The 27,905-nt window shown below is 44.3% G+C and overlaps 1 protein-coding gene across 1 annotated transcript in view; it reads left to right on the top strand.

Moving 5' to 3' along the window:
* Positions 1–2,299: 2,299 nt before the first annotated feature.
* LOC11175821 (uncharacterized) overlaps positions 2,300–27,905 on the top strand; it is a 118,554-nt gene continuing 92,948 nt past the window's right edge. Inside the window, exon 1 of the mRNA XM_061641772.1 lies at positions 2,300–3,248. Within this exon, the coding sequence (XP_061497756.1) occupies positions 3,241–3,248 (8 nt within the window). The 5' untranslated portion in view covers positions 2,300–3,240. The remainder of the gene's footprint in view (positions 3,249–27,905) is intronic.

Raw genomic sequence — 27,905 nt, 5'->3', positions numbered from 1 at the left:
AATGTCGGGTAATTGAGGCAACCAGTTCTGAATCGCTTTTAAACCGAATGCAACCGGAAGCTGCTTCTCTGGACCAAACATGCCCAAGAAAGGCTAGTACTACCGGTGAGAGGCTACGAGCGAAGAAACGTTAATACCGCACCGTTCCTTAATGACAGGTGTAAGCTCCGGCTTGGTCATGTGTGTAAGTATGTGTGTGTGTGTTGGAATGCTTTTCGTTAGCGCCTGTCACCGATGGTTTCTATTTGCTGTTTTCAAACGAGATCCGTTCGCCATAAAACCACCGTCCGGATGGCGTCCAAGGATGGCGTGTGGTACGATGATAAGAGGACGCTGTGACACCGGCCAGACTTCCGACTTCTGCAATGGGTGGTCGGGTTTTTTTTTCCTTTCTGCTTTTTGTCGTTGTTATGCGACTCGACATAGTGTCCTAACGAGATACCGCCACATTCTGTCGGACATTGGAAGCCAATTTAACACGGATTGGTGGGTTTTGTGGTGCTTTCACAGGTTAGGTTATTGATTTGTATTCCATTCCTATAGTGTTCCCTTCAATGCTTTTTTTCTAGGATTTGGAAGGACGAATTCCTACGCAAAAATTAAAGCCACGTACACCTGCAACCTTGACTTATTTTTTGAAGAAAAGTTTTCGGTTTCGTGACCACCATGAAAGCTTGACCACCTAACGTTAGGTTAAGCTTAGAACGAACAAAAAGTAAGCTTCCACTAAACGGTTTAAAAGCATGTGGTAAGCTTTATGGCTCAAAAGCTCAAAGAGTGCTTTGCGCTGATCCTCTCACTGAATGTGCTGTTCTCTCTTTTACTTTGCATTGGCCAGCCGAGACAGCAAATGATCGACGCGACTGTTGAACCTTTTTGCTCATTTCAAGTGTAATGCTTAAAGCTCTCGTACATCGTTTTGTTTTATTGTTATGGATCACTTTCAATTTCTTGATTTTCACAGTTTGTTTTGTTACTTTTTAACGTTAAAAATTGTTGTAAAGTGTTCAACCAGTCTTATTTGCTATTTCTGATCAATTGACGTTGGAGCTTGTTGTTGAAACGTTACCGAAATTCAAAGGCGGCCATGACAGTTCAAAGATCCGAGCAATTGACGTATACGAGAGAGGAATGAGGCTTTGAGCATGTAGAGAATAGCCAACAGTCCCAATGAGAGAGTGGAAAGAAATAACATTGAACGTGAGCTAAGATAAAAACAACGATAAGAATTTTACCCAAATCACATTACAACAAGATTTTATAATCGGTTGGTCGCCACAACAGAATATTTTGAACAAGCGTTTCATATCTAAATTCGTTACATTCCCTTCGTTCAAACTCGACAAGCTTCCATAACGCCTTTCCGAGACATACACATACACACACACACATCCATACACGATCAAGAATGTGAAGAGTAAGACATTCGCTCTTGCTCTCTTTTTCGTCGAGAGATCTTCGAGAGCGGCCGCACTCAGTGGACGAACTTTCTTGAAGACCTCACCGTTAAGGCCTTAATAAAGTCTTACCGCTTGATCACGGCACTCCAACGGAAGGACGAACAAAAAGAGGTTAGAAAGACAAGTGAGCTGCGTTAACTATACCATTCGCTCGTTTTCAATGTCCAGCAAAACAAGCTAAAATTTCAGCCTGACAGTGGAATAATATACATCATTCGGGTTGTATCTGTTTGATATTTACGTTTCGCCATATTGGATTTCACTATTTGAGTTAAAAAAACTGCATTTTTTGTTTTCTTTTTCTGAATCTTTATCGATATTTAAAAATTTACTATAAGTGTGAAAATCTATTTAAATTCAGTTTTACTTTTTTCAACAAAATATTTAGGCTTCATTAAAACAAATTCATTCCTTTATGAGGTAAGCTAATTGAGCCTACGACGTCGACTTTTTTTTTTACATATTTTTCAGGCTGTAATAATCTAGGCTAAAACTCTGAATGTTTCTGAGGGTTGGTTGTGTACGGAGTGTTGACATGATTTTTGCCACCAAAATGTCAAGCTCCATATAAAAAAAATCTGGCTAATATCGTAAAACATCTAGCTACTATCGTAAACAACCCCCATTCTCAGAATGTTATCTTGAAAATTACAATCTTTCGAGCATTTGCTTGTGTCAGGATGCTACTTCAAAGGAACAAAAAAAAACAAAATAGTTTGCTACTCTTGTCGTTACATGCCTTGTTTACCAGCACATCTCAGCTTAACAAGCCGCTGTCGGCTGGGCGCGGATGTAGGGTTGCGCTTCGCGCTGCTACCAAGCGGTCCGCACAGGCTCGGCTCGGCCCCGACCGAGTCAGAAAGCAACGCACGTCGAGGCGAAGCGCGTCGTGGTGTTTGCGTGTGTGCAAGCAGCTTAACCCCAAAATTTCGGTACGCGTTTGCCGGGAAGCTAGTGTAAACCAGGCCGCAAATACAGGAGCTCGGTTCCGTGGTGCGCTTTTACGGACAGTTCGGCAGTGCGTATGGTTGTTCTCGCGGATTTTTGAGCGCACACCGCAGAGGACGCCCTGCAGGAGAAGGTGAAGCAAGTTCTTTACAGCGCTGGTGCCTCGCCCGTTCAATGCCGGTGTGCCTGTGGGGGGGAAAGAGAAGTGAATTGGTGTGTAAGAAAAACCGTGTCTGTGGGTCTAAGTGCGTGTCCAAAAGGGAATCAAATAAAAAGGAAGTGTGCAAGTGGGTAAATAACGCACCCCCCCGAAAAGGTGGGCTTAATTGTGTGTAAAAGGGTGCACGCGCAAGCCCGCACCAACCGCCCGGCTGGAGTCGATTTTCCCAACGTGAGGAATATTAGGAGGGCGCAGAGTTTCGGTTTCACGGCCGATCGGCCGGAACGGGAAATCGATCATTTTCCCAACCACCACCGCCGGGTCCACATCCTTTTCTGTGGGTGTTTTTTTTTTTTTTAATTTTCATTCTGTGTGCTCAAATAGTGGAAGTGTTTGGTAAGGTTGTTCTGCGGGTCTTAGAAGTGTGTGGCGAAGAATCGCGATGCGGTAAGAAGTGGTTCCCGTAGCAACCAGCATTCAACTGCGCCAAGCGAACCTCCCCGAACGCAATAGCATTACAATCAATCAGGGCACTGTGTAGCCGTACCCAGCACTCCAGCAGCTGGGCGAGGGAGAGCCCTCCATCCCCTTCGATCAATGACCAGCCGTCGACACAGGACAGCCTTCAACTGCGCCCGGGCGGTGTAAAGTCCGCCAGCCACGACTGCATGCATGCAAAGGTAAGTAGGCCCTGGCCAAACCCGCCCCAACGCACGCCAAAGGGCACTGTCGCCAAACACTGTAAACAACAAACATCCCCCCCTCCCCCGGTCTGGTGGGGAGCCTGTGCTAGGGAGCGGTTCGGGAGCGTCACCCAGAGGCTACCGATCTCGCGCCACGCCAAAAGCGGCAATCCGACCAACGGGCCAGCACCCCAGAACCCCCCGCAACTCCCCGCTAATTCGATAAATGTGAAAGGTTTTGCCCTTCACTTTGCGGGTGCGGAGTGCGCCGTGCGAAGGCGAAGAAAGGCAAGAGGGGAAGCAAACAGAAAGAAACAAAAAATATCAGAGCTTGATCCGTGGTGATCCGACAGTGCCTCCAAGCCTTCCAGCACCAACACACACATAAAAACGGAGCACGCACGTGGAGGCAGGGGCTGCCGCCTGCTGCTGGCGCTGTACGCAAAACAGTGTTGACGATTTTTGCTTTTCCCATGCTTATGCTAATTTTGTCACAAACAAAACCCTAAACACGAGGACGATAACGACAAGCGAGGGGTTGGATTAGAGTGTGTACGTTTGTGTCGTGAGACAAACATTGGAGCTTGGCCGCGTGGGGGATTTTGCAGCTTAAGCAATGGTAGCGCGCTTCTTCGCCTGCAACTTGGATGGTGGCGGCAGCGCTAAGGAACCGTCCGCTTCATTGCGTTTCTGGTGTGTGTATGTGTGTATGTGGAATTTCGTTGTTCGTTGCCTCTAGCTTCTTGGTCTGTATGCTGCTGTCGAATGACGGTTATTTGCTGCATTTTAAACCGCGTGCTCCCACCACGCTTTGTTTGGTTGCGGTGGTTGGGATGTTGGGTTTGCTGGGTAGAGCGAGGAGGAGTGCAATGTTTTGGCTCGGTGGCATAAAACCTGTTTTACCGAGGCGCTGATGGTGGCTTCTTGCGTTCCGTCAGTACCGCGTCTCGAAGAAAGGGGTTTGGAGAAAAGAAAATAAAAAAGAAAACAAAAAAAAACAGTCGGCAGCTACACGTACAGGTTCGGGCAATATTGTCAACAAAGCTTGCGTGTAGACTTTTGCTCTTTCCTCTTCTCTCTCTCTCTCTCACACACACACACTCTTTTCTGTTAACTGTAAGGATCCATCCTGGTGGTGATGCTCGCTTATGAATGTGAGGTTAAGGTGGTCGGTTTTGTTTTCTCTTCCCACACGACACCGGCCAAAGATCTCTCTAACCCCCTTTTTATGGGTTTTAGGAGCGGCGAACAGAATGCAGAATTCGTTAGCACACAGTGCCAAACCAGCCACAGAAGCCACGCTCGCTGTCATTGGATTGTCTTGGTGACATTTTGCGCGTACCAAAAAAAAAATTCAGTAACTGTCACCATTTTGCGACACAAGCGGGCCATCGGACCCGCCAGAATGGCACGTCACAAATGAAGAAGAGTTCCTGTTATCTAAAACGTAACCAGAAATACAAACAAACAAAAAAACCACAATGTTTCCATTCGCAGAAGCGTATGCGCGGGTAATATTGCTATTGCTCGCAAAAAAATTTAAAAAAAACCCTCACACAACTTCACCGGGACCAACCGGGCCGGCTCCTTTCCCATGGGCCGTTGCAGTCACCGACAAACGAGCCGCGCTTCCCTCCCGGTACACGGCGGTTGCGACGATAATACGCTCAGCTTCGTGGCCGGGCGCTGTGTGTTTCTGGAATTCCTCACTTCGCTCGCTCTTCCAATTCGGGGCACCGGGTTTTTCGTTGTTTTTATTGCGACCCTCTGGGTGCGCGGGCGAAATCATGCCTCATGTGGGTCTGTGCTTGTGTGCGTGTTCGCCAAAGCTTAAGGCGCCCTCAGCGTACGATCGTTCTCCAATTTCTCCATTCCCGCAACCGAAGGGCGATAAAAATGTGGGACTGGTCAAAGAACCCTGCTGACCGATTCCTCTCTGTATCTCTCTCTTTCTCTCTGTGTCTCTCTTGTTCCCTTGCAACATTATCCCAAACCTTAGACAACAACAGAGTTCTTTGGGTCAGCGAAAAGAGTGTTAGTTGTTTTATTGCAGAAAAGCAATCTACGATGGGACGGGAGAAACAGCGAAAGTGGGAGAAACACAAAGGAAGGAAAAAAGGGTCTGGAGAGGGTGTGTGTGTGTATGGCTGCCTGGTCTGGGTGTGAAACCAATCGCCCATATGTAAAGGGCTTGTTGAGTGGCTTTTTTCCTTAATTCTTAATTATGAAACATCCTCCGCTCTTCGTTCGCTGTTTTCGGGGCTATTCCTGTGTAGCAAAGCCGTTCCCTGCCTGTTTACGGCCATAGTAGGCCGTCTAGCAGAGCTATAATTTTACGCCCGCATCCGGTAACTGTTGCTGGATTTGATTGGTGAAGCGGCGGTCGATGGTATCGAGGGATGGAAAACACAAAATTAAATCAGCTTAAAATATGCATAAATTTCAATTAGAATTTGTAAGAAAAACAAAGCATCACATTTGTTCAATAAACCTTGCTCGAGGAGACACAACGAAACCATTCAAAATTAATATGATATGTGTGTTAGAAATTCTCGCATGACTCTCCAACGCCATGATTCCTTACAGGTATAAGGTTTATGAAATTTCTAACCAAAACTACTTTTATCTATTCCCATCAGCCATGGTAGAAATAAGACGGAACGTAATTGAAGTGGATGCTATCTTGAGAGACCTCATGATTGTTTAATTTACCTTAATCATACCTTTTAATTTTTGCCTCTGTTTTTCGAAGTGTTTTTTGCTAGACATACAGGCTTATTCTATTCTTGCAATATCTCGTCGACATCGAGTTGAATATTGCTAAGAAAAACATATCTACTATGCAACTAGACTATCCCGCCTCTGGTAGCGGTTTCGTGGTTTCCATAGAAATGTGTCAAGTAGTCGTGTCCACGTACGTCCATGTGTATTTCGATTCTAGAGTCGATCCAAACCGTTCTCGACATCAAAACTCTAGCGGGAAATGGATCGAAAACGATATTGTAGCAGTGTTGATATAAAATATTTAAATTTTCGACTATGAAAATGGATATACCCATGAAAATAACTCAATGAAATCAGATTAATACAATTGATAATTCGTTTGATCATCTATAACGAAATTCCTTATTTTTTGGCTGACATTCTAATTTGGCAAGAGTTATTTAAAGTTAGCTTGGCGAGCTCAATTGATTTTCACAAACAGACCTCTGAACCAACAGTCACATTTCACATCGAGTTAAATTTCTCGACTCGACTGGAATCGAGTAAAATTATGAGATAAGCTCAATAGATATTCTAAAGAAGCTTGTACCTTCTTCTAAAACAGATTATCTCAAACGGGACGAAATGAATATCCTACAAAAACGTTTGTCATCACTAGGCAGTGAACTGCATGCAAAACCCTGCAATTTCTTCATATTCCCAAGCGTGCGGTGGTGTGCGAAGAGTTCTGAAACATCTCCAAAACGGCATCGTTTACGATCGTGGATAGATCGTCCACCGCCTGCCTATAAATGGACGCAATGAGAGCCAAACCAACACAGCGACAGCACGCACGCGTTGTTCGCTTCATAGCGTTAGTTTTTTGTTCATATACCCAATTCTTGTATAAAAACGCCAGCCCAGATCTTGCGTGTGATCTGCTGCCATTCTCGCTCTCTCTCTTTCTCTCTTGTTCTTTTTCTCCACCTCAAACTGATCAGTAGTACCTCTCAGGTCCAGGGTCGCACCTTTTTTTCCCTTCTTTCCCCGTGGCGTGTAGCGAATCCTGCCCGTACCCGACGGATGAAGTGGCTCCGGCGTTCATCGCCTCCAATCTGTCTCTCTCGCTGTGCGGTATACGTTTGCCCAAAATAGGCATCAAAAGTAGAGAGGGCAAGCGCAAGTGCGAGCGAGCGCGAGACGATCGTAAAGTATGGTGCGCTCCTTGTCCGGCCCCTTTGGCGCTGGTGCCTTTTAAGCAGCTTAATCGTGTAAATATCGTCCAGGTTGGGCAGACGCTACACTTCAAACCTGCTCTCCCGTACCTGTGAAGCTGCAACCCAGCGGGCCCTGTAGCACCGCCGCGCTCTGCATCATCTCGTTTTCATTGCATGTCCACACACAGAGCCAAACTCTTCCGCGTCGATGTTGTGTGGCTTTCAGTATACATTTGTGTGTGTGTGTGTGTTTGTGGAGTTTACGTTTCACGTTTTGAGTCTTTTATGCTTCCCTCTGCCTCGCCTTCTCGCATGGAGTGCCGTTGATGCTTATGCTGCGGCGAGGCAACATTTATGCTTACCCATCAGGTCTCTTTCGACGGCTGTCGTGACCGGTTTTTTCGTTGTTTATTTGGTTTGTATTTATTTATATTTTCCATTCTTGTTTTCTTCCCTCGTCTTGCGGGCTGCACCCCAGCAATCGCTCCCTCCGTCCTACTTGTTCGCTAACTCTTTCCCTGCCTGTGGGTGTCTGGGTGTGTGTTATCATCTTTTTCCCGTCACGTCTCGTCGTGATATGATGAGACGGGCCGCGTTCTTTATATTCCATTTATGTCGTATTTCAAAATACAGAAGAAGAAGAAGAAACACTCAGCAACCAACACATCGTTAAAACGTTCTCTTGGTTTCTCAACCCGTTCAGTGTGCTCACAATTCCACCATTCCACCACTTCTGTATCGCCGGAGCCGTCTCGTTTGGTGCAGGGGCGAATGAATACAACGCCATAAACTGTGAATGCGTTTGAGCACACGCCTGCAGCATGGAAAGGAAGAGGCACACAGTGGTAGAATGTGTATTATGTTTCGGTTTGTCACTATTAATTGTATTAAAAAAAAGAAAACGAACAAAAAAAAAACAAACGAACGAAGAAATACGAAAGTGTGTGGTGTATTAATGATCGAGAGCTACGAAACACGTGTTTTTCATCTTCCGCCATATTCCAGCGCGCTGCTACTGCTGTACGAGCAACGGAGTTGTCGCATCGGACAGGGAGCGCACTCATCAGAGAGAAAGGGTTGCACGCTGGATGGTGAAAACATTCTCGTTAGGATCGCTCCGGCTGGTAAACATAATTTGTTACCAGATGAAAGCGAGAAAGCGATATGATTTTTTTTTATTGACACCTTTATTCTTCTTCCCTGGTGTGTGTGTGTTTGTGTGTGTGTGTGTTTGCTATTTGGGAATCGGGGAGCATCTTGATCCAACCTGTCGCAATAAATCATTCCCGATTTGTTGGCTGCCAAAGCAAATGGAGTTGTATGGAGTGTGTGTGTGTGTGTGTGTTTAGATGCAATATCACTGTATTATAAACGAGTGTCATAAATTTGTCCTACTCTCTCATTATGTCTCAAAAAAAAGGTATCATTTCTTACATCATAATCATCCATTCTAAGAACAAAACAACAAACAACTTTATTGGGAAATACACACACACACCCACCCACTGGGTTTTTTCTCGATTTATACGAGGGTTTTCCACTTCTCTTTTTATTGCAACACATCGGCGACGTCCGGATTGGAAAAACACATTTCTTCATTCGTACACATGCCCGTTCCTGTGTGTGCGCACGTGTACGGAGGGTAGCGATGCACGATAGTCCCAGAGCGGCCTTTAGGCTTCAATGTGTGAATCCCTATATTCAAAAAGTAAGTCTATTTTCTAATGTTTCTATGGCTATTTCGTGTAAATTCTAATTTTCATACATTAATTTTGAATAGTTTGATAGATCTGGCGATTGGAACTGAAGAAATGTGTCACATTTGTATTCAGAAACACCAAAACGAAGGGGTTTTATCTTTTTTCACTTAGAGTAGTTGGAAGTTTGATTTGATTGGCTTTTATTCGAGTTGTAGTTTGTTTAAATTTTAGACTTACTGCGCAATATTCCCTGCAATCTCTTTTTTTCAATTTCGTAAGTAATTGCATTAATATGTTCTTCATATTTCCTAAAATGTCAGCTGATCCTAGCTAGCCCCCTTTAACAATTGTGGAAGCATTTTAATAAGAACATTTTATCCTCGTTTTTTACCATTTTGGCTTGCCAGACATTCGTGGAAGAGTTAAAATTGGGTTCATAAAATTGACTCTTGCCACGAATCTCGTTCAAACATACTTATTGTTCAGTAATTCGAGTGTTAAATACAAAGATTTCACTACTTTTTTTCAACTTCACACCACATGTTGCCACACAGTAGCTCCATCTGGATGTTCAATATATCAGAGCACACGGCAAGATCATGCGAAGAATAAACATAGGCAAACGGTACGTGAAAAGTGAAACTTTGCTCATCAATATCCGCCCATTAGTTCGCTGTGCGGGGAACCAAACTGTGCGGCGGGAAGATCGCTTGCAATTTGATATTGCTGCACTATCGTGCACGGCAGATAGCGATCCAAACCGAAGCGATCCACCCACACCGAACACCGGCACTGTTCGTCCCAAGAATGTGTCCCAGCGCAGTCGTTCTATTTTCAAACGCAGTTATACCTATTTTTATCCATAACGTTCCCTTTTTCTTCCCTATGCTGCAAACCGTGTGTGTGTGTGTGCTGCTCGGTGACGAGCTCTCCAACCGTGACACAAGCGGGACATTCCAGCGGCGGACGTTAAAGAGGGCGCACCGAGTGGTCTTCAGTGTAATTGTTAGTTGAGATTAAGCGATGTGTTTCGAGCCCGAAAGGAGAAAACAATTCATTCGGATGACTGTTGGATCACAGAACGCACACATCAAGCCGTGGGAGGATGTGACAGGGCCGTTTCCCCGGAAAAGCGTATCGTAATTTCATTTGCTGAAATTGTGCAGCATTTGCCGGGCTTTTTGCCAATTTTTTTTTTGTTCTTAAGTCTACGAAAGGGGAAAATGTACGCCGAATATCGAACTTTTTTTGTTTAACACATGCGTTTTGCCCCGAGGGTGTATGCAGCATTGAAAAATGCTCAGCCCACCCACAGCCACACAGTCAAACGAAAGAATGAGGCACGCGGGTGTGCTGTATTACGCTAATTTTCCGCAATTTGCACTTCTCCGCTCTGTACGCCGCCTGCCCTTCATCCATATCATTACATCCCGGACTACACTCATTAATATGTTTCCACAAATTATGTCTCATCTGGTTGGCGTATCGATAAAATGGAAATCATAAAAGCGATAATGCTCCCCAGGGATACGGCTGGATGGGGAGGAGGAGGGGATGGGTGGTTGTTAGAGTAGGGAAGAGAATAGGGGGGTGTTCCCACTTCCTTGAAATATGTTCGGAAATTTGTACTTCGAAGAATGTTGTTGCAATGAGCGCGGCGCGGTAGAAAATGCGAAATAAAGTGGAAGTTCAGTTCGGAATTGTTTAGGAATAGAAGGAACCAACAACAAAAAAAGCCATCAAAATGAACGTTAATCGGGCTATACGTGCTGTTGTCTGCTTCATTCTTTTGCAGCGTTTTTTTTTTTGTTGTTGTGTTCTTTTTTTTTGCTCTACTCGAAAGAAGCGCGAACGGTCTCGGGCAATATTGACTGCGAAATCGGCGATAAAGGCGCGCAACGCACCGAAGCACGCACATGATACGCAGATGGTGCGATGGTGGTGGGCCATTCGCCGAGGGGCTGGGGAGGGGGGGGGGGTGGGAAGAGATCATTTTACATGATAATGATACCTACACTCATCCACATCTCTTCCCACCCGGTTCGCTGTTCGCCGTCAGCATTTGCAGACAAACAAATACCATGAACGCGTTTGAACCTTTATGAGCGATTTCAATTATAACACCCCAATCCACCGGCCCAATCGGGGGAGGCTAACGGACCACAAAGCTTGGAAAACGAAGGAGCAAAAAGAAGAAGAAAAAACTAGCCCATAGACACACACACACACACACACACACACACACCCACATACATCGCGAGACCCATTGAAGCACACGAAATTTAAGCGAACTCTGTGTTCGGATGGGCAAAATAACAAGCTCCCTCAGCCTTGGAGATGGACCTACTGTGTCTGTTTGGCTATGTGCGTAATTGTGTCTGTGTGTGTATTTGTGTGTATGGGTCTGTTTGTGCATTTGTGGTGGATCCGGCAACACCGACCGTCAGGGGTACGTCTCACTCACCAGGGTGGAGTGTAACGGTGCGAGTCGGAAAATGGCGAGCCAGAAAATCAGGGTCGTTGCACAAACAGACACACACACACACACACCCGTGAGGCAGTGGAAATTTATCTAAACGGTACACGATAAGAAAATTGTGGAAACAGGGAGGGAGAAGGCTAGTAGAGAAACTGAGAGGGCAGTGGTAGGCATATTGGAAATAATAACATTTATTCATACGAAAGGAAGCTAGTGGGTGGAAGATGAGGGTGGATGAAGCTTTCTTTTTTTTATTTGTAGCTGCTTGTGCGCTTACGGTTGTCCGCCTTTTTATTTTCTGTTCGGGAAGGGAGGGGACTGGAGAGAAGAGATAGCCCGCACGTCATAGCAAAAATGATCCCCCTCCCCTCGCCTCCCCTCCCGCTCCTACCTGTCCCAGAAAGAAAGCATCTAAATATATAAAGGTACAATGCATAACAATCGTGTCCCCGGCAACAATGTGTGTGGGCGATCGAATTGTTTTGGAAGAGTCATCGAGATAGGGCGAGCGCCAAAAGCTATCCCTGAATTCTGACCCTCCACCCGGTGGGGGAGGGTTACCAGGTGTGTCTTGAGTTTCTCGATTGCATCTCTGGTAAATTGAGCCGGAAGTTCCTAAAAATTGATTCGGTTCGAGGGCGCTACGACGCCGAGACGCTTTGGATGACGTTGGAGTCGGTGAGGCGTACATTTAACATGAAGTAATTAGGTGACCACACCACACCGGCTTCCAGAGGTGATACACTTTGCTTCCGGTCATTCCCACTGCCCTGGTGTGATGTCTCAACAAGGTCCGCTTCCGATTCCGATTCCGCTACCATATCCTGGCCCGAGGCGGTGTCTTGCGCTGCTCGTGCTGGGCTTATCTATCGCGCGCGCGTTTTTGCTTCGCCTCCTTTCGGGCAGCGCTCGACCCGGAGAAGAGTTCACACACTATCGAGAGCAACTTTCACCAAATGGCAATTCGTGGTGTGGCGAGCGATTGCAGTGCCCGGGAGTGCTTGACCGCGGTCGTCCGCCCAAAGCACGACGGGTGATTTCACGCCTCTTCACGCCAACGGTTTGAGAAGAAGGTAAGGCAGGGACACAGATACACAGAGAGAGAGAAAAAGAAGATGGAGACAGACAGAGAGCGTGAGCGCGCGATAAAGATGCACGTGCCTTTAAATCAGCTATCCGGTGGTTGATCCGGTTTTTGAACCATCGGTGTGTATGTGTGTTTCGAGCGACTGCTGTTGGCGCGCCTGGCCCAGTGGAACGTGGTGGCATGAGGCCGATTTCGGTACTGCTGCTGGCTAGCTTGGTGGACACTTTCTAATGAATTGTCAGCCGATGTATGTGTGTGTGTCTCTATGTCGGGGATAGCTGACGGATCTTCACCTTCGGATCAGTCTGTTCACACCGTGCAACAAATTTGCAGAAACGCTTCAGAGGTCCGCGATAATCGATTCTTCCGCGCTGTCGGCGGCAGTGTTTGTCACAAACAAATACGATAGGATCCGGCGGTAAGGCAGCAACAAAGCAATCTCTCCTGGTATCCGCTTGAAGGTATGCATTTGAAATGGGAGGGTAGTATGAGACTTTCTCCCGGGACTTTGAGGTTGTCGTGGAAATGGAAAGTATCTTCCGTTGCCCATCAAGTCCCAGTTGTCCGAGAATGTCTGAAGGTCATCTGGATAGCGTGAAGATGCTGATTGATATGTTGGACCTTTTGTTCCACGACAACTCAAGATTCATGGGAAATGCAAGACTTTAATACACTGTTATGATCTCTAGTTAATATTGGGGTTTGAGATTATTTGACTTGGAGTCAAATGATCATCTCTTTTTGATGTTGTCTTCCAATGTCTTACAATTTCCTCATGGTAGGAATTAGATGTATCATTGTGCATCATTATATTGCCCAGGCTCTTCCAATGGCATAACCCCGATTTCAAGATGATTCCAATGTCCGAAACATCTTGGTTTAAAGTCAGATGTGCAGACGTTTATTCTAACAATATCTTGGGACACCTGGACGATGGGAATCCAATATCTCAGAGCTGATTGTTACGCTCAATTCCATCCCCTTAACTCTGATTCTTCCAGATAACCTCAATGTCTGCGACTGCGTTGGCGGTGTGTCTTCCGCCCATGTCTTCCATTGACCTTGTGCCAACAGCTAATTCCAACGCATCAACGACCTGACGGAAGAATACGCTGATTCTTAGGGAGTGGCTACTCTACAGTTCCGCACCAGGAACCACCCAATGTCATTGGCGCACACATCAAAGCAAACTGCACCGTTTCTGCGTACATCTGCCGTGATGTGCCAAAACAAAACTCACACCTCGTATCGCCAGACACCTCACTGTACCGCCTGTACTCTACAGCACCATCTTTTCACCAACTGCAATATGGTGAGGTGTAACGACACAGAAAAATAATAAAAACATATTTTTTTACTATTCACGCTCCGGCGGGTGGTGATCGGTTTCCGGCCATTCCGTGTTGTGTCTTCCTCCACCCGTATGGGGAGGAAGATCGCTCAAGAAGGCGTTTGCTTCTTCTTATTCTTCTTCTTCTTTTTTATGACTCGCAATTGGGTCTTTCGAAAAGCGATTTTTAACCTCGGTCCGGGGCGTACAAACTTTTGTCACGCTACTGTGCACCACGTTGGTTGGTGGAACGGCGTTGGAAGGCTGTAAGAGTGCGCGGGAGGAGAAGGTCATGTTCAGTGGGTCGGGCCGATCACCATTTTTTGGGTTTGAAAAAAAAAAGGCAGCACCAAAGCACAGAGTCCTACTTTTACAAAATATAGCCATCGAAGATTGGTGTGTTGACGCTTGGTGGCGTTTAATTTTTTTTTTATTTTCTGCGTTGAGCAAGCTACAAGCTGACGGGCGGGGTGCCTACCCAGTGGCAGTGGTAAGAGAGTCTAGCCTTTACCGCGAGACACGAGCCACAAACTAAAAGAGAAAAAAACAACAAACACACACACCAAACAACTGCACCAAAAAGCCAAATCGCCGGTGAAGCAACAATTACTCCTCACCGGAGGTCAAGGGAAACACACCAAACGCGTAGTCGCCGGTTGTGTGCGCGAACTGCTACTGGTTTTGAGCGTTGTTACGTGATCGTCGTGCCGGGCGGCTCTTGTGTTTCACTACCGTAGAGGGAAGGAAGTGACGGGAGGGGAGAGGGAGGTGTTAAGGTCTACTCGTGGATGTATTGTTTTTTTTGTTTTTTTTTTTTTGTTTAGCTCTTTAGCCCGCCAGTGATACATCGGGCAATTTCGAGCGAATTGTGTCGTTGAGTGGGCTCCTCGAGCAGAAACTAACAAGGGAAATCCGAGAGGGAGACGTTGTGGTTGTATTGTTACACGGGGTTGAAAGGGCACAAGGAGGAAGGGTGCAGAAGGGGTTGGTGTGTGCATCAAAGCATAACTTGCTCACTTTTGGCACCCAGTCAAAGGTGGCCCAGGTTTATGCGGAAAGGACAATAAAAGGATGAGGCAAACATGGATGATACCGAAGCAAACCGTGCTGTGGTCCAGGGCTGTCAAACCTTTGCCTTTTTTTAGCAGGGGTTATACGCAATTATTATTTCACATCTATCAGCTACAAATAAGTACAAGATGCATAAAGTTTGGGGTTTATCTCGCACTGATTTTGCAGTCATTAAGTCCAAAGATGTAGAAAGTTGCTCATCAAATGGGCTTTAGCAAATAGGGATTTTAGGTTAGGAGTTTAGTAAACAAAAACTACAACTCCGAATACCATGTCTAACTTACCAATCAAATAAAGATAATTGTAGAATTGAACTTCAACAAATAAAAAAAAAATACACAAGGAACACTATGACCTCAAAAAAGGAACTCTGGAAATTATATTACTTGATAGAAAGTCCCATCCAGCAGCTGAATTAATTTTAGTTATTTACTCATTTCAATTGCGAGTTGGGCCAAGCATAAGGTTACAGCTGACAAGGTTGAAGACAAATAGAAGTGACTCTGACATTGATTTTTTTAGAGCGCAAGAAGAATATTATTCCATTGACAGGCAGAAAGTTCAGCTTTCTTGCTTAAACTATCCGAGGGATCTGTTTTGTTATTTACAAAGCTTTCAAATTTGACATTTATTGTTTTGTTTTATAATTAGTTATTGCCTTGACATCTCTACACAAGCGATACGTCAAAAGAAAAGCGATACGAAAGCTAACGTTGTATAGTTGTGATTTTTTTGCTTTTAATTAATGAAAAATGTTCAACCCGCTTGTTTTGTGGAAACAGATCACCATGATGATACGGATCTGCATAATGCCAGAAAGCAGTACCGGAAGATCATGGAGTGTGCCCTGAAAACCATGAAAACGATTCGTAATGAAAAAGGAAACTGCATTGGAGGTTTTGTGAAAGTTCTACGAAGAATAACGCCCATCAGATGATCGGAATGTGCTCGTACCGACGCTTTCCTGGCCAATCGGCAGGGGAAAAAGTGCAGCAAAATCAGTGCGAACAAAGCGCGTTTTAGTCAAATGGGACGTGATTCCACCATGTTTTGTCTATTCTGACAAATGTCTGATGTAGTCGGAAACCTTTTGTCTGTTTTATTGATGCGCAATTATTATTATTATTATTATTATTTATTAATCTTCAACGGGCCGTATGGCCTAATTAAGATGTAACAATTCAATAAAAAAAAAATACATAGCAAAAACAAGATTTGCATCGCAATTCACTGCGGCCACGGCAAAAGCCGGAGACGTTCCTTGAAGCACTGAGTTGAGATGTCGAAGTCGAAGCAATCCGAGACAGTGTTGAAGACAGCCGACATGCGGAACATAGGGTCTGACCGACCAGCGCTGCAACGGGGTTGAGCGAGCCGTAGAGTTTCTCTAGACCTAAGTGTTCGGGATGGTGCATAGATATCGACTCGATGCAACAAAGGCGATGAGTCGATAGAGCCATTTAGCAATCCAGCGATGAAAGAACACTGTGCATTGCGTCTTCTAACCGAAAGAGGTTCAAGGCCTAGAAGACGGCACCGCGCAGCATACGGAGGAAGATTATTGCGATCCTGCCAGGGAAGTAGGCGTAGGGCATATCTCGTGAGCTTACGTTGAATCGCCTCAAGTCGAGCAATTGAAGAAGCGGTAGTTGGGCTCCAGACTACGCACGAATATTCCAGAACCGAACGAACGATACAGTTGTACACAGCTTTGATGCACATGGGGTTGCGGAATTCATTAGTTGTCCGGATAACCACGCCAAGTAATTGATTTCCTCTGGCTACAACGTCATCGATATGCTGTTTAAAGTTCAAGCTAGAGTCAAGCAGAACGCCCAGGTCTTTGGCATGATTCTGTCGATTAACTGCAGTGCCGTCCATGAAGTAGGTCCCAGTCACTGGGCTCCTGCATCGACTAAAAGACACACAGTAGCATTTCTCGATGCAGATAGTCAGTCCATTACGCTTGCACCACGAACAGAAAATTTCGATGCAGTCTTGCAGGAATGTACAATCACCTGTGTTGTGAATAGGCGCAAAAATTTTTGCGTCGTCGGCAAACAGACTGATACTGTCGGGAGGTAGAGCGAGGGTAACATCGTTGATAAACAATATGAAGAGAAGCGGGCCAATGTTGCTTCCTTGTGGCACACCCGAGCTGCTGACTATTTCTTTGGACATGTGCTTTTCAATTTTCACGATGTATGTGCGATTTATTAGATACGACTTAAGCCACTGTACGAGCGGGCTGGGAACTCCTAGCTTATCGAGTTTAGCGAGAAGAATTGCGTGCGGAAGAGAGTCGAATGCTGCTTTTAGATCTGTATAAATTGCATCGACTTGAGCTCCGGCATCAATTTGACTAGTGCAATAGGTTACAAATTCAACCAGGTTCGTGGTAGTCGACTTTTTTGGCACGAATCCATGTTGATACGGACTTAGGTAGCTGCGGCATGCATGTAGCAGATTTTTGTATATCACTAGTTCGAACACCTTGGCAATGGCACACAAGGATGTAATACCCCGGTAGTTGATGGCATCTGTTCTGTCGCCCTTTTTGTAAATAGGAACCATCCAAGATTTCCTCCAAGCTTTGGGAAAGTAGCCATTGGCTAGCGATGCATTGAACAATTTTGCAAGGATAGGTGCTACTGTCGTTTGACAGCGTTTCAGCACGGTAGAAGGAATTCCGTCGGGTCCAGGAGCGAAGGAAGGCTTTAGTTGCGCTAGGGCAGATAAAACGATCTCACTGTCGATGAAAGGAGTGCTCATGTTAATTGCGCCAGCCGGAGTGTTGACGAGAGCAGCATCAATGGTATCGGTATCATTCATGGCCGGTGAAAAGCAATCTGCGAAGCGATCCGCGAAGAGATTGCACATTTCATTAGTGTTGGCACTTGTTGCTCCTTTGTACGTAATGGATTTCGGTGTATGCGTGGATTTTGTTTTGCTGTTGTAGAAGCGCCAAAACGAGTCAGGCCACCTGCAGAGGTTACGTTGAATTTTACTCAAATATCTGCCATATCGAAACCTGTTATAGCTGCAGTATAAAGAGTGCGTTTCAAAGTAGATCGAGCGAGATCTTTGGCAGCGGCGCGTTTGGTAGTGACGATAAGCAGCTCTTTTTACACGTTTGAGTCGTTTGAGTGTGCGGTCCGCCCAGGGGGGGTTAGGTTTAGGACGCTGAACTGGGACGCATACAACAAAGGCTTGCAGCATGAAGGACGAGAATGAACATACTGCTTCGTCAAGTGAAATAAAATTGGAACAATGAAAGCTATTGTTAAACATTGATATCATGTCGTTCAGTTTCACATAGTCAGCTTTAGCAAAGTTATAACGATAAAATGCGGTTGTCGTCGAGTTTTGTCGAGTCGTCGAATTGCGTCGAAAGCAATTATGTACAAAAAATAAATCCGTGAACGCGGTCCATTCCAGGGATGCGGGTGTAAGGGTTTGCTCCAGATTCCGTGGTCAGACAGAAGCCGTAATCAATTCCGAGGGCTGATGTTTTGAACAATTTCTATAGCTAGCATAATAAACTGCTCTTTCTACAATACAACAAAATTCTGAGATGATAGATTTTTCCCAAAAAAAAATTGTCTATTTTAGCAGGTAGCTGTCAAATTTATCGTGCACACCGTGTAAATCAAGCCACAACGCCAAGCAAACACTAGTTGAGCATCTCTGGCCAGCAAAAAAAGCTTTTAAGAGTTATAAAACAAACCCCATCTTGAACTGCGCGAAAACAAACAATAAAACTCAATTTAAAGGCTTTGATATAAAAACCAACACTAGCCTTGATATCTGAAAGGGAGCTTTTACTAGATTTTATAGCACCCAGATTCTGCTCCTCTGTGGATTTTTAATGGTTTTTTTTTTTGAAACTCGGGAACTTCTTCACAACCAAAAAGCGAACCCTTTATTTACAAACGAAATAACTCGTTTTTTTTTGTTATTTTCTTCCCCTTCCCCCTCCAACTGCTCCACCGTTGTGGACAGACAAATGTTTGCCCACCGAGTGAGGAGTGAAATCAAACCCATCAATAAAAAAAACATAAAATGATTATAACTTATTAACTGCTCACCCGCCCTACCGCGCTCTTCTCGTCTGGGTGAGTATGTGTGGTTTGTTGTTGTTGTTGTTGCTGCTGCTGTTTTTCTTCTGGAAAGCTGCCATTTTAGGGTGGGGAAGAAAACTCTGCCAATTGCGCACCTAATGAATCCATTTTCACGCAGTGTGTGTGTGTGCTGTTGTTTGTGTTGACGGCCTCGCATTATTTCCTCGTTTGGTGTATTGACGGTATGGCGTGCAGCACGCAATACAACTAGTGCGGCCCCCATTTTCCCCCAAGCGCTCGCAAACACAGCCACACAGACACAGACATATACACACACACACACACACACACACACACACACACACACACACACACACACACACACACACACACACACACACACACACACACAAAATACCGGCACCACTTGCATACCTTTTCCGAACGAAAAGCGAAAAACACACACTCACACAACCCGGGCTAAATTGTTGCCGCGCTTTTCTTTCACCCCTTTTTCGGTTACGGAAAATTCTTTCCACCTTCTCTGGAGTTTGGATGGGGAGGGGGGGGGGGGGGGGTGTCGGAGAAAGAGGTTGGTTGAGTGCGGGGATGCACATTTTTGTTGCTGGTGATCGGAGGAAAGGAAGGATGGCCGTTACACAATTACATCATCGTCTTTTGCGTTCACTTACAGGGTTTCCCACGATTTATTGGTTGGTTCTCATCAATTTTTGGTGGGTTCCCATATTTTTTTGGTGCGTTCCCATGATTTTTTGGTCGTTTCCCAGAATTTTTTGGTCCAATTGTATTGATATCCAATCAGAAAATACCAATAAATTATGGGAACGAACCAAAAATTTATGGGATACGACCAAAAAACCGTGGGAACACACCAAAAAATCATGGGAACTGACCAATAAATCGTGGGAAACCCTGTAAAAGGGCGGAAGTTCTGGCTTGTCGAAAGGTTTCGTCATTTTCCATCGGGCGCTACTTGTGTGTGTGTGTGTGTGTTTTACTGGCAATGGCACATTTTTCACACATTTACAGGGTTTCCCACGATTTATTGGTTGGTTCCCACGATTTATTGGTGCGTTCCCACGATTTTTTGGTCATTTCCCATAATTTTTTGGTAGCAACCCACGATTTATTGGTCGGTTCCCAAATATTATTGGTCGGTTCCCAAATATTATTGGTCGTTTCCCAAATATTATTGGTCGGTTCCCAAATATAATATAATATAATACCGACCAATAATATTTGGGAAACGACCAATAATATTTGGGAACCGACCAATAATATTTGGGAACCGACCAATAAATCGTGGGTTGCTACCAAAAAATTATGGGAAATGACCAAAAAATCGTGGGAACGCACCAATAAATCGTGGGAACCAACCAATAAATCGTGGGAAACCCTGTAAGACAAACCGAGCGGATGGCGAGAAATTACGCGTACTTTTTTTTTTGCTTTGAAGCTATAAAAATGGTTTTTATTTCAATCGCAAACTGTTTACCCTATTTTGTTGTAACTAGTTAATTTGGCCCGGTTACAGGGCATTGCCAGATAATTTCGGGGATATTTAATAACTTTAAGATTCGTACAATACAAATGCATATTGAAACATCCAGAGAATCTGATTTAGAACCCATCTTGATACTGGAATTTTGCAGAACTGTACAGGATCCTTACGCCAAAACTGATTCCAATCCCATACAGCTGTTAGAATTAGTCATGAACCTATACTGGCCGTGGAACTGATCCTAACCCCTTTACGGTGCTTTAACTCCGTGGTCTCCAGCCTGTGGCGTTAACAGAAGTGATTCGCGAAAGAATTGATCTTTTTTTTAATAAAAGCTCATTACAATTCATGTCGTGTATCTTTGTTCACAATCAAAATTAAATTTTCAGCAGAATTAGAAAGTTTTATTTGTTTTGTCTAGAATTAGATTTAAACATATTTTTGATCAAAAACATTGAACTAAGCCTACAAAGTGAATGCCCTAAATTGATGTGGGCCGTTGCAAATGTATTTTCAGAGTCAAGTTGTCCGCGATCCTAAAAAGGTTGGAGAGCACTGCTTTACCTCATACTGACGCTGTATGGAACTTTTTCATAGTTATTTGAAGGTATTGGAGCACACTATACAATCTAGCAACAAGTTTTACTTGTACGTGCATGTGTTCAACAGTTCAAAACGTTAGAATAAGAATGTTGAAAAAAAAAGTTGCGCAACTACGGAGAAAGTCGAACATGATCCGGATAGAGAAAAATCGAAACTTCTTTAAAATTGGGGTTCCTGGTCTAAACTGTCATATTTGTCTGTCATAAACTACATACATATTTGTCAAACTGTCATAACTATCATATATATGCTATTTTGCTGAGATATGCCGGCAAATGGAAGTAGTGACAAATGATTGGCAGGTAAAGGCACAAAACCGGGCTTTCATAGCCAATGAAACAATAAACTCAAACATTTCTACTGAATAGTACCTGTATTAATAGAAATAAGGCCATATTGGAATATCCCGTTGATAAACACATTTAATAAAATAAATAATACTAATTACTCCTTAATAACTGAATTTAGCCCATTATTAAGGGTCCGTTACAGTCGAGAAGAGTTGAATTCGTAAAATGGTATACAGCATTATAACTGTCCTTAATTTGGGCCTAAAGTAAAAGATTCATTAATAATACATATTTAAAACCAACCGAGAAAAATACTAAAAGACCTTTACAAATTGCACACTACTGGAGAAATAAGCTAGACGATGCTAGTAGTTGGGGTATGTGGTGGGACTTATCATCATCATCATCTGTACATCAACACTTAATTGGTTGCTTTATTTATATTTTTCAATTAATCCTTTCGTTTGATGCCAAAATCATTTTTTTCTGTAGAAAATTGCTTATTTACAGCCTGTACCAATTGACTAGATTCTAAACGAACAGGTCTTTACCGGCCGTGGAATTGATCCCTATCTCATACCGATTCTGACCCAACATCGGTCCTGAAACTGCTCCAAAATCCGTACCGGCCCTGGAATTGATGCAGGAAACCCATATTAGAACTTGAACTGAACATATACCGCTCCTTGTATCATCAATACTAGTCGTCAACTTGGGTGACTTAACTACTTGTCCGTCCTGAATTCAAGCCTCGTATGGATCGTTGCCCTAAGTAAGGATTGACTATCCGGCCGCGTGGTATTCAAAAAGTCTCGAAAGCCTGTATAGCCCGGCATAACCGGTTACCCCTTAGAGAAGGTTATTTGTTGGGACTTGTTTGTGAAAATGTTGCCGCGATATTTTTATACATCGGGACCTAAAACGACGGCCACCTAAAGTAGGACTACTATAATCTGTCTTCGAGGCTTCTTGGACAGTTCCTTGGACCTCGTTTTGGAGAACTAGCCTCACACGTCGTAGATGACACTCTTTTGCAATGTTTCAGTCAAAATTTAGGCCCATGTATGGGAAAATCTCGGAAAAGCGTTAATCTATTGAATTCTTCTGATTATTCTTTGCTTTACTTTTCAAAACGCTATAAACTAAGTCGGCGTTACGTTTTCCAAAAATCAATGTGGTTGCCTGTGTATCGATGTACACTGAACAAAAAGATTATTTCGAACGAAAACACTCGCAGCCAATATAATCTGATCCGGAATGTATTAATACAGTCTCCAGATGAAAGCAAACATACAAAACCCATCTGGTGAATGCTTGCCAACGTTCGCAGTCAACATGGACCGGGATCCTCGGCAAAAGGCCCCGAAGGATCTATCAAAACATGAGCAACACTCCTCCTTTACCTCCCTTGTTCTCTCTCTCTCTCTCTGTCTCTCGCTTGCATCTGTTTGGTGAACATTTACTAATTTACAAACCACTATCGTCCCTCCATCGAACCCCCTTTTAGCGGAGCACAACGTTCTGATTTAAATCCCGCCCGGCGGATCTTGGCAAACTATTCACAGTACGTGTGTGTGTGTGTGTGCGTGTGAGAAACGTTCGCCTTCTGTTGGGAGATTGCTGCAGAAAGCGATATCCTTAGATGTCCTGAACACGCCAGGACGGGGTCAAGGCTTAAGCAGAATGGGTGAAGGATGTGCAATGTGATGTAACGAATTAAATTTGAATACAAACCTCCTCCTCCCCGCATACATTGTGCTATCGGTTAGGGAATGGGAAGATGCTGTGTTTCCGAAACAGGAGGATATCCTCCCGGGGGAGGGGGGGGGGTGGTGCGGGTTGACGAACTCCTTTCCGCCTCCTTGGACGGGATCGTCCACCGCCAAACATCTTTTACCCGCGCGAGCGGCCGCACAAGTACAAGATGCATAAATTCCATCCTTTTCGAAAGCTTGTTGCAGTTGCGTCTTTCCACCCAGCAACACTACCCGTGTACATGTGTGTGCGTGTGTGTGTGTGTTTGGAGTATTAAACTTCCGGTCGAACCGGTGGGATAGGGCGGAAACATAGCGCGAGCTCTCATCATCGTCGTCGTCGTCATCATCCCTGATGTGTCTGTGATGTGTAATTGTTTCTTCTCCCATCGGTCCCACCATTGTACATGTATGCGTGTGTGTGTGTGTGTGTGTTTGTGTGCATGTGTTTACTTCCTTTCCAAGTGCAATCCCGTATTATCCGCTCTGCTCCTCCTGCTGCCCGACATGTTTTTAAATAGTCTATTATTTCGCACAGAACAACTCTCGACCCAGCAAACCGGGGCGATGGAAAGATCTATCTGTCCTTTTGCGTCCCTTTCTATCTCTCTCTCTCTCCCGCTCGCTCTCGTTCCATCTCACTCCCTACTTTTGTTCGTAAGCGGTAATTAAATATGTAATATGCAGCGGATGCGAACATTAGCATAAAGTGGTAAACCGTTTTTTGCCTTGCGTGCATGTGTGCGCCCGTAAACGAGTCTGCCGGGTATCCCTTTTTAAACGTTGCCGGTAAAGGGCCTGGCAGTACGGGTTGGGATGACACCCCTGTACCCTGAATTGCTCTCCTTCTCACGCGGAGTGAAGCTCTGAAGTTGTCGAATTTAAATTCCTGTCCTTCGCGTCCTTCGATCCTTTCTCATGTGATAGTGTGTGTGTGTGTGTGAGAGTGGTAATTGTTTTCTTCTTTCTTTGTGCGCTGTGCCAGAGAGCTATTTTGTCGGGCCCTATGCTGTGTTGACCTGCACCTGAACGGGCGCACCCGTGTACCCACAGCCTCTTTATCTTGCAGCCAAAAGGAATGCTCCGGAAATGCTGGAAACGTTGTTGCAAGCGCACCCACTACTTATCCCATGTGGGGTTGCCAGCAAAATATGCAATGAAGAAACAATAACAAGGGCTCCAGCGAGAAGGAAAACGAAGGCGAATTGCATTAAACCCCATCCCTTCTTGCCAGTGCTGGGAGGGGGAAGGAAATGTAAAAAAAAATAATAATGCCGTGTCGTGACGTACTCTGTCTTGCGCTGGCATCTTGTGTGCATCCCCATTTGACCACGTGTCACGTGTGTGCTTGGCAGGAGACAAAAACAACGCCCGGGGCGAGCGAACGAAAACACAAAAAATACAACGAAAACAAAAGAATGCACCACACAGGAGAAAACCGAATTGGCTAATTTTACCCTTTTTTTGCTTCTTATTTTGGTTTGCCGACGATCCCCCCTCCAGGGTGGAAAAATAATATTTTGCTCCACATTTTATACCATCTTACCTCAATCGCGGGAAAATGGAGCGGCCGGGAACGGTGTGGGAAGTTTTAGTGTCACTTTAAGCCAGCCAGTTGTCACAAAACACCCTGCCGCGCAGTTCCCGCCCATTGGCAGGGTTTGTGCCGGTGTGTTGGGTGGTGTAGGGTTTCGAAGGACTGAGCTCGGGTCGGGGTGGAACGGAATTTGCTCGCTCTCTGCCGCTCTCTATTCTTTCTACCTTATCTTTTGTTGCTGATGTTTGCACCAGCGGGCTTTGGTATGTGCATATTGGTTCTAAGTGAGCAACGGAGTGACAGAGACACACACACACACACATACACACCTTGAGCGCCATCATGTTACGAGAATCAGCGCTGTGTGAAGTGTCGGATTGGGCTTTTGCAGGTGCCTGCAATTTTGCCGTCCTTGACAGATAACGCCCCGTAACGCCGCCGTTGCTGTCAAAGGTGATGTGTGGCTGTATGGCGCAAAGTATACGCGAGCTCGCTCAGTCACTACGCAGTGAGTGCCACCACTAGCGCAACAATGCGCTCGTAGGGGAAGGAGGAGCGAAATGATCACGTTCTAATTTCTTCTAAAGATTGAAAAAAAAAACATCTAAAACAATGTTTGATTTTCAATCTAAACAGGTTCATAGCCTAAGATTTCAAAATAAATTAATAAATAAGGAAATATAATTATTTTGCTGGAAACGATGTTATTTAGATCGTCTCAAAGATAATCTTTCGTAAGAATTAAACAAACAATTAGAGACAAAGTTATGTGCATCCATGCATATGGCATTTATCTAAGATTTTCGTGAAAAAAACTAATCATTTCAATTTAATTTGGTGTTTGTATATTTAAAGTTTGTAGAATGTTTCACTTGGGCATTTACACGACTGTTGGATGTTGATTTTTAAATTTCTTTTTATTAACTTTTCTTCTTCTTCTTATTCTTTTGGGCTCAACAACCGTTGTCGGTCAAGGCCTGCATGTATCCGACTTATGGGGTTGGCTTTCAGTGACTTTTGAATTACCCCCCCATAGCAGGATGATAGTCAGTCATACGACGTATGGCGGCACGGTCTATTTGAGTCTTGAACCCATGACAGGCATGTTGTTAAGTCGTACGAGTTGACGCCTGTACCTTGAGACCGGCTGATTTATCATTAATTCATATTTGATGCTAATACCGCTGTGATTCAAACTACGGACAACTTCAAATTCCAGACATTTGGCATGTTTTTGTTGAATTTCTTCATACTCTGTCTCTGGCCATATCGGATTTATATTTTAAAAAATGCTATGATATCCTAAAATAAATTAAAAATGTGTCTGACCCTTAGCAGGCCCTGATGCCACTGGAAACATGTATTTTCTGTCGGTCAGTGCACCACCAGACGCATTCTTCGCAGTTTTGCTTCAAACGGACGCCAGTGTTATTTATGCGATAATGCTTATTTAACGCATTCCCGTGTATTGAAATACATCGGAATCCATTGAGGAAGTAGTTATCAACGTGAAAAAAAGTGTTTTATCACATTGTGCTCTGAATGTCATCAAAATACGCTTTTAATTCTGTTCGGAATTCGAAGCAACATTTTTTTATTCTGTTTTAAATTCCGGACATCCCAAGTAAACAACGATATTTGAAGATACAGCAGTACTTCATTTCAATGCATCTACGAATACATGTGAAAAATAGCACCCAAACCCCGTTGTCAATACGACCGTCGACCACTCGGTCGAGGAGGACACTGGCCCTTGGAATTGGGTGTTCGGACTTTAAAATAATTTTTAAATCAAAAAAGATGTAGTGTGTGTGTGAATGTGAAGATTATAAACGAAATGTTTAGGTTGTCTGGAATATGATTCAAAACGTCCGTTATTTGAAACATGAACTCGAAACGGTCAAAAATGTAAATCAACATATCGTTGCTATTATGATTTTTTGCAATTTTTCGAGTACAATAATTGGAAATCTTTATTTTTTTTTCAAATGTGGATCATTTTCTTTAGTAAAGTCAGTTATACAGAGGTTTGACTGATTAAAATTGAATTTGTAAGAAAATAATATTGCATGCCAAAAATTCCTTAACTGGCCGTAATTCGAAGCAATACATTACATAGGTAAGTGAACTCCTAATTGTTTTTCTGGTGAATAAGATGTTAAATAGCATCAATTGCCGTAAAAAAATCAGTGTAAAGTGATCTACCCAAAAGATACAGCAAAATGCTTACCGGTGCCATTTTGCCCCGGTTTACCTTACTAATGTAGCAATTTTGACTCGGATTTTGCCGCCTTGTATGTTTTTTTGTATCTTTTTTGTACCCATCCCCCTGGAAGAATCTAGCCGCACCTTAGAACACCAGGAAACTCTACCCGTCTCTCGTAACGGAGGGTTGATAGGGTAACATGAGCTGCATGTTCCATGCGGTGGATCGAGTGTCAGACACACAGAGCGCTAAAGCAAAGTACGATCATTACGCTAATATGCCTCCTACAATCAAACGATGACACAAATGACACTGAACGTAGACGATTTTCGAGAGTGACCCAGATCAATTACGTTCCCAAAACAGGACCGACGCGATGTGCGTACGATTTGGGCTCTGTCACTCTCCGGAACCGGACAAACTTTCTCTCTAAATTTAATCGGATGTGCGAGTGTGTTGTGCTTTAGCACACACGCGCTGCAAGCGCTTCACGGTCAACAAACGAACTTAAAATTCACTACTATTCACTAGCTGGAGGTTTCTTTTCTCTTCTTCGGTTGAGTGTGTCTTGGGGGGGGGGGGGGATTTCTCTTATCATTTGACCTATTCATCGAGCTCCAAAACTGTCCAGCTGTAACGCACAATAACCTAAACGAGAAAAAGAAAACACTCGAATTGCGGTATGTATCAGTGTCAACAGGCAAGTCGATTGTCTGAACTTGCTCCAGATGTGCGCACGATCGTGAAAAAGATAGACAGAGAAATAGAGGCGTAGATGACCTATTCTCCAACAAAAAAAAACCCATCCAATAAATTCAATTAGAGTAGTACGAATTAGCGATAGGATTTTTTTTTTGTACTCCCCTCCGCTCAACGGTGACCACAAAGGTAATGACATTTTGTCGGCTGCGACTCTCGGTTTCTTTTCGCCTTTCCAGCTGCCTTCTTCGTACTGGAGATGACACCGAATTCACACACCGCGAAAACAAAACCAATGGGCTTTTCACTTGAGAGAGAGAGAAAGAGATAGTAAAAGAAAGCCCTCCCACGTCACGCGCCCGCCGCTAGAAGGGTGGTGGATCACATTTCACCAG

This window comes from Anopheles gambiae, chromosome X, assembly GCF_943734735.2.
Source record: "Anopheles gambiae chromosome X, idAnoGambNW_F1_1, whole genome shotgun sequence".
NCBI lineage: Eukaryota > Metazoa > Arthropoda > Insecta > Diptera > Culicidae > Anopheles > Anopheles gambiae.
Note: the sequence above shows the minus strand (reverse complement) of the source record. Positions and strands in the feature narration are given on the sequence as shown.